The 15,383-nt window shown below is 32.6% G+C and overlaps 1 protein-coding gene across 4 annotated transcripts in view; it reads right to left on the reverse strand.

Moving 5' to 3' along the window:
• The window catches only part of LOC118189750 (protein turtle-like), a 766,067-nt gene that overhangs the window by 341,247 nt on the left and 409,437 nt on the right, over positions 1-15,383 (reverse strand). For all 4 annotated transcript variants that reach the window (XM_085825382.1, XM_085825381.1, XM_085825380.1 and 1 more), the window contains exon 5: positions 8,090-8,386. In XM_085825382.1, the coding sequence (XP_085681508.1) occupies positions 8,090-8,386 (297 nt within the window). The remainder of the gene's footprint in view (positions 1-8,089; positions 8,387-15,383) is intronic.

Consider the following 15,383-nt stretch of genomic DNA (forward strand, 5'->3'; position numbering starts at 1 on the left):
CGGACCAGTAAGGTTTATATAGCTTTCGGCTTGTGTTCGAGAACATTCTGGGCTAAACCGGTAAGAAATCGTTCCAGAAGTTTCTCCATCAGTCCACGGCATATGTTGTCTCCAAATGGGCGATTTCTCGTCAAATGTGGCAACCCTGCCTTCCCTTGCCATATTATGGCAACTGTAAAACTGATTTGCGGAGAAGCCATCTCACCGTGCCTTGACATTTCGTAGCAATATTTGTAACGAACTTATTGATGCGCTGTGCAGTATTGTACTAAAATATTCAACACAACATGATCTGAAATACCTCGTTTTCTCAAACGAGTACGAGGAGAGGTTAATTCAGTATTACAGCAAATCAGAACAGCAACTAAAACCAATCCGCATACTATTAAGAAACAGTTAGAGATAGAGATAAAAATACAGAGGTACTAGGGAAAACAGTTAAAGACTCGTCAATAAATATAGACAGTCCACAAGAAGTCGAGATAACAGTTCAAGACTCATCAATCAATGTAGACGAACGAGAAAATATTGAGATAGCATTTGAAAACTCTTCAATCAATACAAATAAATCAGAGAATGCTCACACGGTGCCATTCATTTCTAAACGCACCTACGGGTAAGCAGCCTCCACTGGCTCAAAACGCATACTCCTAATTTATCCAAAACAAGAAAGCATGGCAAACAGTACAGCTTTAAAGGAATTGAAAAATTCCCAATACCAGCGACATGAGTGTAAATCCATTCAGTAAGACATACAAAAAGGAGGACGTGCAGTAGATTACCAACCTAAAGCGGATCTGTATAAACTTGTCAAAACAAAATGATTAGAGAACTAAAATAACCAAAACCCTATCTCCGGCAGTTAGATTACCAAGAGTTTAGCTGTACATAAAGTATCGTATCACTAACTCCTCAACTGCAAGAAGTAGAAAGAGATTTGGCATCAGAATATGATATTACAAAAACAACAGAAAGAGTTCTTTGTCATCTAAAAAAACAGGAGCAATGTTAAATAGTTTGCCGAGTGTCAAAATCGGCAGTCACGCCGTCTTTCAATCCCCATGCATATACATCGAATAGACCGTATATAGAATCGTAGAATTCTATAAGACCAAGCGCTGTTTCCGCTGTTCGGGCATATACATCTAGACTGCAATAGCAAGTCCTACTGCGCCTTTTACTCACGATTAAACGGCATCAAAGTTTGATAATCCAAAACAGCAGCATGCATCAATTTAGAAAGCCATTAATTACTAAGCAACAACACAACGACTTGCAACTATCCTTTCTACCAATCCTCTTGTCCTACATATGGAAAGCAACCTCACAAGTTCTTTAAATGTAATGCAGAACAAAACTGTTTTCATCTTGCCACAAGAGAACTAATGTACTATATTATCAGCCAAATGTTTTACATAGCTATTATGGGGTGTTCCCATATAATCTAAACTCTTATAAAAAAGGTTTTTCTTCGAAGGGAGGGATAATTATTGTGGAAATATAATTAAAAGTGGATTCAAGAATCCCAATAATGTGTATTTATGAATGATTTTATTACATTCTTTTCTGCGAGAGAACTTCAATAAACTAGAACTAAAATCCTTGTTTTAAAGACTTTAAATTTAAATTCTAACTACAGAATAACGGGTTTTACGATTATGAGAATAAATAAATTAAATTTAGAAAAGCTAAAATACTTGCAACTAACACAGCAAAATGGATGGCAGCAAAAGTATCATTCTTTTCAATCAGCAAACTATTGTTTTCAATCGGTGAATGATTTTCATAATGGCTAGAAGAAATACTTTCTACGTGCATTAATAGAAACTAGGGGTGTAAAGGCTTGGTTCTTGGCAGCAGATACAAATTATTCACTTAAACGGTCATATTGTAACGAAACTACAATGACTTTAGAAACTAAGGCATTTCCTGGTGCGATGTCTTTTGCTTTTAAATTTCGTTTCACAATTTACAAAACGGCCTCAACTAAGTGAGATCTGTATCCATTTAAAGACAGAGATTTAATGCTTCTATAAAGTACTCAGAAATTTTCTCGATATTGTGACATGAATCAAAATATTGTTGAGAAAACCCGTTTCTATCAAAGCATAATTTTGTCAGCAATAGAACAATATTCTTCTTTAAATTTTACAGATATCGCTTAAAACTGGTAGTCAATCATAAGCGGATACAACAGGCACTGTACCATAAACGCAAAAACTACTTCAAAACTATTTATTCTTCTTCTCTGTGTTAAAATTTCGATGATATGTTATATCAACCAAAGAGATACTTTACCCAGATGACTTACTTTCTTACCGTGAACGCCAAGCCTAATCGGCAAAATAATTCTCAGGAAACAATATCTTTCCTTTCACTTCTTAAATTTTCATGTTGAATAATATTTTAGACTTATCGACTACCATTTCTATACTGACTGCTTTTTTTAAGCTCGAATAATTTAACGTCTAAATTCAAGAAGTCGCTGAGCAATAGATGCATATACTAAAACTCCAGATCCAGAAAAAAGCAGTTCTTTTTGTTGATTAAGATCAATAAGTCAAGAAATTTGTGTTGATTTTCTGCCTAGATCATATCATCTCGAACTGTAATGTAATTCTTCCTATCAACAGTACCATCATTTTTGTAAAATTTAAGAATGTTTTAAACAGTCCCAGAATTTATTTATATCTTGATTATGCTTCCTTGAGATGTCTTAATATTACTATAATATTCTTCTTTCTGAGAGCGAAATTCATTGTACAATTTAAAACAAATAAATTCTGCCTAAAAGATAGAAGTTTCACTGATTACAGTAACACGCAACACAACAATAATACGACAATTAAAAATATAAAATAGAATGCACAACAAAAATGCGCGTTACAACTAAGATATTACAGCATGCAGAAAACAGAAGAAGAAAAATTATAAGAAAAGAGAAATAGAGATAATACATGAAATATAAAAGAACGAGAGAAACCTACGACAGCATGGCAGAAAAATTGCCATCAAGAAATTACAATAACTGGAAAGAAAATTCAGTTTAAATAGAGTTCCTGTTAATGGTTTGGTTTATTTAAGTATGGCAAAGCACGCTATGGCTATCAGCCTAAGGGGAAGGATACCTTCGTGGTGGACATTCTAAAGCAAATAGGCTCGTATACATGATACGCAAGAAGAAAACCACAAAAACGCCCATGCAGCCAACCCCGTTCGCTCGGAATCGAATCCTGGTCGTAACTACTAGTGATTAGCGACTTTACCTCTCAGCCGCTAGTGAGTCTAATTAACAATGTTTTGTTTGTCCTCAGGATAAAGTACAAAACATCCTTCTGGACATAACCATATCGACAGCACTCTTAGTAAAACGTAACTATTCACGTTTCACAGCCAAATTTAAAAAACAAATATTCTTTCCAACAATTCAGAGTAAAGGAAGCTTCGCTCCGGGCGTTGATAAATCATAAGATCTATCTCTTTTCTTAAGATAAAAAGTATGCTATTCTTGAAAAGGTTTTGTATATGACGTCTAACAAACAAAGAAGCTTTCTGTAAAATTCCGTTGATTCTATCTTTGATCCTATCTGTAAAACTCCATTCAAAATTTGACTGTTTTCAATTTTATATAGGTGATGCTGTTTATAGAATATAACTCTGAAATATTAGGTAAAGTGTGAAACAATCTGTTTTATAACTTTAATCATTTATATACTGCAATTCTTTTGACTTTACATACAACATCTAAGTCTACTCTGACGAATGTAATTTGTGACTGTTTCAATATTAAGCGTTTAAACTTTCAATTTCGCCTTTATTATTCTAACGACAAGTCCATTTTAACGATATTTTTAACGAAAGTGAAATATTAGCAATTACTCAATTTTAAAAATAAAATGATTAATTTCCTCGCATTTATACTACTCTCATTTTCGTAGTTATACTATTCTTAGGAAAGATGAGCAGAAAGAAGATCGGCAGGTCTTTGGTATTAAAATTCAAAAAAATAAGAAAAGACAGTTGAAATTTTACAGTGTAATCTAATCAGATGGTTTAAATAACAGAGAATAAATTGAAATACATAACAATCTGAAGAAAGAAAAAACAAACCTGTGCAAGCGCAGTACGTTCTGAAGAAAACTGCTCAGAAAATGCAAATTTAATATCTCATTTTCAATACAGAAACAGATGATTTATGCCCTAAATCTTAGGTCTCGCAATGAATAATAATAAATGAAGAAAATATTAACGTGATATTATATTTATTTTTATTGAAAATAAAACTATAAGCTTATCTTCTCAAGGAAAGACCGGACACAGAAAACAAACAAACAAAAAAAGAAACATTTTATGTCCTAGGATATTTCCTTAGAAATAGAGCATAAAATGATATAAAAATTCCAAGTTTTTATTTTTTCCCGCTTGTATACATGCTGTACCTCTTTCCCTATAGATTCTTATACCCTGGAAAAATGTTGAACTAAAGACGGTTGGAGCGGATGGTACTCGAGCGCCCCCATGTGGACTTTTTCTGAACTGCATGGCCTGTTAAACTACATACAATTCTATGGGGAAGGAAAATGCTTCTGAAAAAGAAATAAGTAGAAATATAGAACTTCCTTCTTTAACAGAAAACTATGAATTACACTTCTGCTCTTTCGAGAACGTTTCTTTCTCGTAGGATACTTTTGGAACAGAAGCGTCAAAAATTGTTCAATGACGTCTCAGAATTTTTTTATTAAATTTTATAGGAATCTGTAAAAGACTTGTTTTGACTATTTCCTGTCATTTTTGGTGGCATATTCCTTTTAGTACTGGAATTATTGGCATGGTATACTTTTAGGAGAAGCTATAAAACTTTCGCGGATACATTCCTCATATATTGTGGTTATAAATGAGGGATAAAAGTTACAGATTTTGCTCTCATCTTAGCATTTCATTTTTTTGATTTTTGCATATGAGCATTAAGAAACACTTAAGACTTAGAAAGGAAGGATTTTGACAGTTATAAAATGTTGCCTGTTTATTCTTTTAGCGGGTAGTTTATGAAGATAACATTTTATTGCTGTCTTTCACCAATACATTTCACATGAAACTATGTGATGATTCTTGCGGCTGGTGTATTCAAAATTGCAAAATAGATCTTCCTGAGCAGTTGAGGAAGGTAGCTAATTGTAATCTGAATCAGAAGACTGGAAACATAGAATCTGAAGTTTTTGGTTTTAGTTTAGATGTACGCTTTATGAATTCACGATGCAGTTTTAACTGAGAGACGAAGATGTTGCTAAATGCTTGAATATTTATTTTTTGTATTTCCGTGAGATATGAACAAACGAAAAACTTTATAGTTTATTTGGCATGTCCAGTTATTGTATTTGCAAAAGGTTTTATCCTATTAAATGGATCAAATTTAAAGATGGGAAAGTTAATGATTTGTAAATAAAGTAAGAACAAGAAGGTGACTATGGCTACAACTTCGTCATACAATATGATGGCTACCATAAGAAAGATAATATCATTGTAAAGTTATGACACCTGTATTAAAATTGAAGCACTTGAGCATGACAAAATCACTTTATAGCTATACGTGAGTTTGAGGAGGTATCAAAAGGATCCCTTATCATGAGCTTTCGTGAAGGCAGTGTGGTGTCAAACGTTCAAAACAGAAACACTGAACAAAATCAAAGTAACGTTAAAAGGTCTCTACTTGAGGTTTTAACATAAAAATATTATAAGGCAACAGTCCACTTGACTTGGCATTAATTGAAGAATAAAACTTGATCTCGTTTAATCTAATAGAAACAAAACTCCTAACTGATAACAACGTTTTTAAATTTCAATAGCAGCTCATTTATTTTGGAAACTAATCTTCTGGACTCTTTACACCGACACGGTTTACCATCAGCCATTCGCTAGCCCTGCTAACTTCGAATTCATTCCTCTTATTCGCTCTCTCGTTTACACACATCAACGATTGCAAATAAGTTTTTATGCATCAAATTTTGACACTTAAAAGTTACATAATTTTTTGGAAAGAACGAGTTGCGTGACTCAGGTATGAAAGGACAGTAAAGATATAAATTCAATTAACTTGTTAGTTAAAGTAAAGCTAAGCTGTCACAAAGTAGTCTTCTATCAAGAAAACAATGCAAAATATCATCTGGACTGATTTTGCTGCCCAACTGGGACAGTGATTAGCGACTGTTGTACTGAAGTGCCCGGGTTCGAATCCCGTAGAAGGCATCGATGTTTGTAAATGCAAAGTGTCTGTGCGGCATGGGAGTACCTTAAATATGCGGCGAGCCGAAAATCCTCTCGAGAGATTGGTAGGGGAAGAGGGGTGGAAGACTCTCAGACCCGTTTCGCCCGGGGTGCTTTCCACGGAACTGAGCAAAGTCATACTATTACCTGTATGGTGCTCAAGGCTCTTGCCAACGACAGGCGCAATCTCGCTCTCCTTGTCCCGATTTGTGAGCATGTTCCGCTGTTACTTTCTGCAAGTGAGATAAGTCACAACAACAGAGTATTAATTTAGGAGTCAAACAACAAAATACCCTAAAAGACTGAATGTAAAGCCTCAAACTGCTTGTCGATTCCCCTTTTCCACTTACCAATACAATACTAGAACATATTCACTTAGAATATTTATTGATCAATGTTGCTGGATCGATGCTACACTGATTCCTTTCAGAAGGTTACTGTTTACTTACACACTTTTTGTTGTTCACCTTCATTTTCTTCATTTTCCACTATTCGACGGCAACAATGCTGTGTTAAAATAATTTCTGTTTAATCTAAAGCCTCATTATCATGCTGATATATAGTCATCCATATTTCAACTATAAATAATTCATATTTTCATTTCTATCTCGATAAATAATATAAGCTCGAAATACGGCTTTTTTTTTTTTCGAAATAAAGAGATGATATTTCTAGTTAAATACGACATTCACGATATTCTTCTACAATGCATAGTATTAATATATCGCAGTTACTTAAAACACGTAGCAATATTTTGCACTTATCCTGTACAGAATATGGAATGATATGTACATGCTTAGGGATTAATTACGTTTAGATTAATATTTAAGTTTGTTTTTCAGTGGTTATATCAAATTTTCAAATTTTTAAATTCTTTAAACTTTTTTTTTTATTTATTTATTTATTTTTTTTTTTATTTTTTTTATTTTGGATATTTCTTCAGTTTCTTCAATTTTCATTTTGAAGTGTCAAAGTTGTTCCTGATTTTACACTGCGTTCCTGAGGTGCGCGATTCTTGATTGGCAACTTGCATATATTTTCTCAAGAGATATATATAAAATCATTGATGCTTGCAAATTATGAGAAAATGGAACACAAAAATAAAAATATATCCAAAGTTATTAAAATGGGAAACAAATACTTCCAAAGCGTCTACTAAGTAAAGTAGAAGCGCAGTCCGTTAATAAACAGTAGTGATATGAGTTTACTGAATGCTTATAATGCATACGTTAAATAAAAAGTACCATGCTCATTGCCCCGATAGTCTTTTAATTGAAATTCACTTTCGGTTGTATAAACTGCCTGCCATCGTTGATTCTTTAACAGAAGGTCTTTAAAATTTCCTCCATAATGTTATAAAAAATACAAATTTAAAGGTTTCAAATTCTAACGGTAGATCCAAAGAGTTTGTTAAGGTGCTTTACGCTATCTCTGAGCTCCCAGTCTAACAATCTGCTTTACATTCATTCCTACTAACCCAATTGTTTTTGCCTTCTAAGCTTTATTATTAAGCACAATTTTCTTCGCAATTACGCGATATAAAATTCAACAGCAAAATTACAAAATTTTTAAAACGCAGCATAGCAGTATACATTTAGAATTCCCGATGCAGCGTTAAATGTTCGCACACACTTTTCTTTTATTCATTTTATTTTCAGTCTTTTCTTAGTTCATCATATAAATGTAAAGTTTTCTTACTGAAAAGCTTTATAAAACTTTTTTGTCTTATTATTAAGGTTTAATGTGTTTATTTATTAAATATCGTGCTCGGCGCTTATGCTACATAAAAATCGATTTAAGAAAAGTTTAAAAGCAAAAATTTACTTACAGTGTACGTTTAACGTTACAGTATCCGATATAGGTTCAACCGGCAGAGTTGGATGCGAAGCTTTACAAGTCACGGATTTGCCATTATCCTCTGGCTTTGGTGTGAAGGCGTAAGTGCTCATAGTAAGATTTCCATCTTCTAGAACTGTTTCTGTGGTGCCTTGGACTTCTTTTCCTTCCCTCCACCAAGTGAGTAGTGCCTGAGGTCGAGCACCACGAGCTTCACACGTCAGCTGCGCTATCCAGCCCACGGACAATGGTCGTCGTCTTGGCATCACTTTAACTTCGAGTGGTCGAACTACGAAAGAAAATATAAACATTCCTTACTTCTTTAACAATATAAATTTTTAACACATGTATATGGAGGGGATATTATTAACCCTTTGGTCGAAACCAAGGCGCATTTTGATGTCTCACAAATCTTTGAATGGATAGGGAAAAATAATTGAAAATTTGTGAGTTTAAAATACAAGCACTAATATTTAAAGCAGATAATTACATAAATCTGATCAATTGGTAATCTATAAAAATTATTGAAACACAGATTCGTAAGATGAATACACTTTGTATGATAATTTAATAGCAATATCAGGTGCTTGATTTGAGATTAATACTTTAAAATTTCCTTGTCATGTACAAGCCCATAGAGTGTTACTTGAAGTGGTTATTGAAGCATCAGCCATAATTTGGTTACAGGTAGTAAAAAGTATTTAATAAGACAAAGAACCGTGTCTAACGGAATTTTACCTAAATTTGAAATAAAAACCAATCTTAAACGTTAAAGTTTCAGATAATTCTGGTTTTAAGAGAGATAGGTAAGGGGGCGAATCTTGATATGCAATCACTTTCATATGTTGAATTCTGAGTTTTACTTAAAAAATAGAGATTAGCTAAAAGCTGCATCGTATAAGTTGCGCTTAGCATTAATTTGTTCAGTATATAACTAGATAACTGTAAATTTTGAAGGCCAACATAACAGTCAACGACAACAGCAAAAGGACCTTAAAATTTGTAAAATAATAATAATGATTATGAACAACTTGATTATGAACTGCAGGGTAATAAATTGGGCAAAGACAGTTTTTCTTCGCTTTTTTTACTCAATCCAAGACATTTTTTTACTCAATCCAAGAAACTTGTGTTGCAATTTTCTTGAACTGCCTTCTTACTTTTATAATTCAAATCAATATCAGAGTGATTGAGAAGTAATGTAGAGTTTTCTCAATGAATCGTCCATATTTTCCAGTACTCATATTGCTTTTGTTGTCGTCAATAAATTTCACATTTTCTCTCAGTGCTCTCTACGGAGTGTTACTTGTATTTGCTTGTTTTATCAATAATTTAGATGTCATCTAAAGAGCACTATGAGCGCCATTTACAAAACAATTCTGTCTTCTTGTGATACATCATCTTTTTTCTATGTCCCTTTATGTACCTTTTCCAATATTTATTTAATTGAATGTTTATTGAAACAAAATGCGCAAGAATAGGATACGATTCCATAAGATTATATTACACTCTCACGTTTTTATAATTAAAAGAATATAAGATTGAATTCAGTAGTAATGCAGGATTTTCATTCCAAATTTCCCCTATCAAAAATGTTAGACATTATTGCAATCTAAAGACCATTCTCCTTCTTTTCCGACACCAATGATTTAAATTTTCATCAATATTTTCTAATGAAAAGGAGATCCAAAAGTAATATGACAATTTGCATATTTCTCATGTTACTCTATCTTAGATCCACCAGCATGTAAATGTCGCAGAAGACGACCAAAAATGTTTTCAGTATATCTAGCTGGATTTTCAGAGGGTTTTGATGTCAAGAGTGGCTTAGGAAGTTCTGAATTGGAAATTTAAACTTGAGGAGAAGCCGAAAACGAAACGAGAACGAGAACGAGAAAACGAGAAACGAGAAACGGCGAAAACGAGAGGTGGAAAATGATGATCTCAGTTCACTTATTATTCGCCAAAAAATAACGAAAGGCTTCGCTGTAAAATATGAGCAGTAATAGATAGCAGGAAATTAATAAAAGTTTCTTCGTGGTAGTGATTGAGTTCCACGGGGACTTGCGAATAAAACCGTCAATAATAAGAATGCTTTACACTGATATTTCATAAGTAATGTAATGAAACCATTTAAAGCCGTATTGCGATTACAGATAAGAAAAAAAAATATGATAATAATACTTGATAAAAGCAATGGTTGAAGACAAAACAGAAGCCAAATCTCTCAGAGAACGTAGGATTATATACAAAAACTGCTTTATTTTACCTATAATGGGTTAAGAAATATATGATTCCCTTTCAACGTTTATTTTGGAATAGGTTTCAATTATTCCAACAGCCCTGATGTAATTCTTCACCAAGATAATTGTCAGAATTAATATTCAAAATGGTTACTTCTTTGAAGATTACTTGATTTCGGAGTGCTTTTTATTTCGCACACATTTGAGTGACATCAGCAGAGCAATCATTGTCACTTTTAATACCTTTCACAATATACTAGTAATCTTGCCATCGCTTGAGAAATGAGTTAACCCAATGTATAGGTAGAAGCTAAGCTAGCACCTCTGCAGTAACACAGGTGATTGAGGTATTGCTGTACCTTGCTAACTGTATAAGCTTCCATCCCAGTTTAGAATACCGAGACAAAATGGGAGAGCGGTTGGCTGTTTGAGAGTCTCCCACCTCTCTTTCCCTGTCACTACTTTGACAAGAGGGCTTCAGCGCGCTGTATATTTTGAAAGTCTCCTTGCTTCACAGATACTATACACTTATAAGCATCCATGCTATCTTCGACACTCGAACCCGGGCCCTTCAGTACGGCAGCCAGAGTCACTAACTATTATCCCGTTTTAATGTATAGTGCATGCTTATCTATGTAGTGTATGATGCTAAGTTTAACTTAAAAAGCAATCAGAAAATAATCAATCTTTTGAAGCTATTTTTGCCTTAAAACATTTCACTTTCTAGTACTAAAGAAATCAAACTTATTTGTCATTAAAAGTATAACGATAGCAAATGCAAAAATCAGATCGCCATTTTCCTAATTTCCATAACGTCTTAATATGATTCAAAACAATACAAATCACTCGTAAATTGTGATTTTCTCTGTTTACTTTCATATGCCCATACCGCAGCTAGAAAAAATGAGTTGGTTGATTAATTACGACAAAACGTACCTTGAGTAAGTAATACCTAGTCATCCCCCAAACTGGTAACACTACAGACAAGATATGGTCTCTTGCATATTCATTAAAAATAAAAAAAAAAAAAAATTGAAAGATAATGTACTTAAAATTGATTGATTTTCTTGTAGTAATTCATGCAGAACTGCTGCCCACAGACACATATTACAAGAATTTTACCATATCCTCAGACACGACGCAAATCTCTTAACGGTGTGTGATATAGTTTGCATTCACTTCAGAGAAACTTACAGGATTGCCTAAAATAGTACAAAATAACATTTAAATTTGCTTGGACCCTTAGTTCCGTCTTATTCTTTTGCTATTTTTAATTTGATTAAAATTATCTTCTTTCAACTGATTAATATTAAAATATGCTACATGCTTAATGCCAAAGGTACGTGCCTGAACAAAAAAAAAAAAAAAAAAAAAAAAAAAAAAGCAGAAATCCTGACCGAGTATACATTCTAAATTTGTATTAAATAATTAAGTCCGATAAAAGTATAAAATATGATCAATAGTTCAATTAATCACTCATTTCTGTTCAGCATTTTACTTACTGAATATTCATTAAAGACACACGTCGATGGCAAAGGAAGTCATCCAAATAATTATCTTTAACATTGCTTTAAAAATGTTTTCTATTGTAATGTTTAATTTCGGTTATTATTGAAGTAATATTTTTTTAATAGGACACTTGACGAAAAGTTTATTCTGTTCATAACTGAAAAATATTTCGCAGAGATACATTTATTTAACAATTAAGATTAAGATTAATATAAGAGTAAAATTAATTTCAACAATAAGAGCTATTTAAATTAAATTGCAAAAGGATTTATTGTGCTCAGATACTCAGCAAGAAAGCTACTTAAATTAAAAGCGAAATGATTTATCTCAGAAAATTTTCAGCCATAAAGGCTTAAAAATAAATTGTTTAAATAAAATAATGGCTTCTTTGAGTGATTTAAATGGGAAACCGAAAAACGATGTACGTAACATTTCTATTCATTTAACATTTCCTAATGCTGAAGATATATAAATTTTGTCGTATTTAATTAACGAAAGTGCTTTTAATTAAATTTTGAAATACTGAATTGAAGAAATACAATTTTAAAAGTTGGTTTTTCTGGAAATTAAATTAGACGACAGATGAATGGAATTTTTCTTTAATTCTTTCATTCACTAATTATTTAATTAATACTATTTTGCTTCCATGCACAATTTTGAAATTATTGAAAGGTAGCAAAATATTAGATACATTTGTTACATAAGAAAGTCTCTCAATAAAATTTCAGTTTCTGTATGTCACCTGGAGATTGATGAAGATGGTATGGACTGCAGTATATTGGTTATATCCGGTTTCTCGACAGAATACAAATTAACTTGCTTGTATTTAAGCTGCGGATTTTAGATTATGAGACAGAATGTATTCTGCCTCTTGAGGCCACGTTACTAAATCCCTGACTCAGGAAGGATTTGCAGTCTTCTACCTTGCATTATAATTGCAGATAAAATATCTATTCCGGTTAAAATTGTGAGCCAACTTCGCGTTAAATTTAATTATGTAGTCTCTGAGTACTAGCTTATTTTAAATGTAAACTTACAGTTATTTCAGTTATCTCGGCACAAATGGTTGGCTGAATTGTAAGCACGAAACTCCAATTCTGATTTAATTAAATGGTTTTTTTTTAAACTTTTTTGCCGTTAATCTATGGCGTTAACTGAAGGATAATTCGCCGTCAGTCTACCTAGAATTTGATTCAGTTCATGATAGTTAAGATTACCAAACTTTATACCTTATTGCAATACATGTAAAAAATACGTTGCAATACATGTATAAAATAAATATAAGTTATATAAATACGTGGCAGAAATCTGTAATGCAAATAACTAATCTACAGACACATTTCAAAATTCTATTTGAAGTGTTTGTAACTAAATTCATATTCCAAATTTTGCTTACCGCTTTCGATCACTATATCAAGATCAGCTGGAAAATTATCCAAATCTCATACCAGACAAAGAAAGCATTTCTCCTAAAGCTCCAAATCAGCAAAAACTTTGACCTGACGCATCTCGATACAAATATGAATCATCAAAAGTTTCTGCCCAAAATTCTTAATCAAGAGTTGAAAAAGAACAGCTACACAAATTTTAAAAGTTGTTTCAAGTTAACAAGAAAATAGTAACTTCTAGAGCAAATACCATGCTGATCTTGACAGATCCAATTATTGCAATCAAAGGAAAATGACTACAAAAAAAAAAAAAAAAAAAAAAAAAAAAAAAAGAAAAGAAAGAAAGAAACTCCTTTTACAGAACGTGATCACCATGCTTGATATTCGACACGGAGTAGCCAGGCACTGAGCTGATGACGTATATGCATGATATCCAGAGTGATGTTAAAAAGGATTGTTACTTCTATGGTTTCTAAATTAGCAATGCATGTATTTATTAGTCTTCTAATCTTACTTTATATTTTTTTTAATTTTCTATCCTTTATCTATACTTTTACAGATGCAATAAGTAAATATTTTTATGTGTAAAATTTTCCACTACTTATACTAGAAAACGCTTCTCTAAGAAAGACATTCTTAAAGCATTAAAGCATTTTGTACATCTGTATACGGTATATTTCAGTTTCACATAAAACCTAATACCTAATGCACCAATAATAATATTATCTAAACATACTCCACAATTTTGTCAATCTCAGTCGTGCATTTAACGTATGTGCGACTATCTTCTTAAAAGATGAGATCATCATAATTTTGGTTCAAATTTTACATCACATAGCTTTTCAATATATTCAAGTAAATTCAGTCAATAACTCATGGATATCTGCAGTTCTAAGAAGAATAGTCAGATACTTAATGTACAATCATGTTCATAATTACCTCTACAAGTCACGGATTTCTAAGACATTTTGAACTATCATGTTGTGTTATTTGTGTGGAATGATACTTAACATATAAATGCAAAGGAAAATTTTAAGAGCACTGTATATGAGAAAAGAAGTAGCACGTAGTAATGAACTGTAGTATGAAACAATAAAAATAAAAATAATGCTGTACAAGAAGAATTATAAAAAGTAATAATTAATTTAGAAAGAAGTTAAGGCTTTTGAAATTAAAATGAAACGCGATTTTCCTTAGCTTGCCCATACATATCACAACGTGTTTATGCCAGCAGTAACGTTGTTAACCGTAGTTTAAAGAATTAAATTCTACTCCTCAAGCAATGAGGCCTTAAGGGCATTTACATCCATAGCAGAAGGATGTGTCCATACAGCTGTACTTCTAAGGTAGTTCCATAAGTTCCTTTTCAAGTTAAGATCAGGAAATTTTGCTAGCCACGCTATTCACTCATTGTCTTTATTTCAAGGATTTTATCACCCTCGTTTGCTCAATGTGGACGAGCTTTATCTTCCGTAAATAAAATATCAGATATAAATTCACCTCTGAAAAACCTTACATTAGGTTCTAAGACCTCATTTTAATAACTCTACTGTATAGGAGTGTAAATCAATTGACCATTATTTCTTCCCATACCATTACAACTGTGGTTATGTCTATGATGTTCGAAAGAGCTGTTGCTGACTCCCTTTAGGTATATACATATTTAGAGTTAAATGTTAAACGAAACCTCGATTCATAAGTAAAATGGAAATGGGACCACTGGTGTTCACTTCAGTTCTGATGCTCTTTTCCCTAATTCAGGGATGGGCAAACTACGGCCTGCGGGCCAAATCTGTCCCGCTGGAAGGTTATATCCGGCCCGCGGATAGAATTTTAATTTGCCGGTAAGAGGCAAATTAAAAGAAATATATATTTATATATGATATATCCATCTCCTTTTCCACTTTGTTTTAATATTATTTTTTTCTTCCTTTTTTTCAAAAGACTTATGATTTTTTTTTACTTTCTCTGTTTTTGTTCTACAAAACATAAATCGACGGAAATAGATGGCACAAACAGCTTTTAATCGGTAAAGTGTTAAAAGCGGAAGTTCTTAGTTAGTTATAGCTGTAGATTGGCGCCAACATTCGTTATCTCTTTCTCGGCGAGCAGACATATGGGAATCCTATACAGGTGACCACATTAG

Source organism: Stegodyphus dumicola, chromosome 10, assembly GCF_044657685.1.
Source record: "Stegodyphus dumicola isolate Sdum_Otavi_A_Nest chromosome 10, ASM4465768v1".
Taxonomy (NCBI): Eukaryota; Metazoa; Arthropoda; class Arachnida; order Araneae; family Eresidae; genus Stegodyphus; species Stegodyphus dumicola.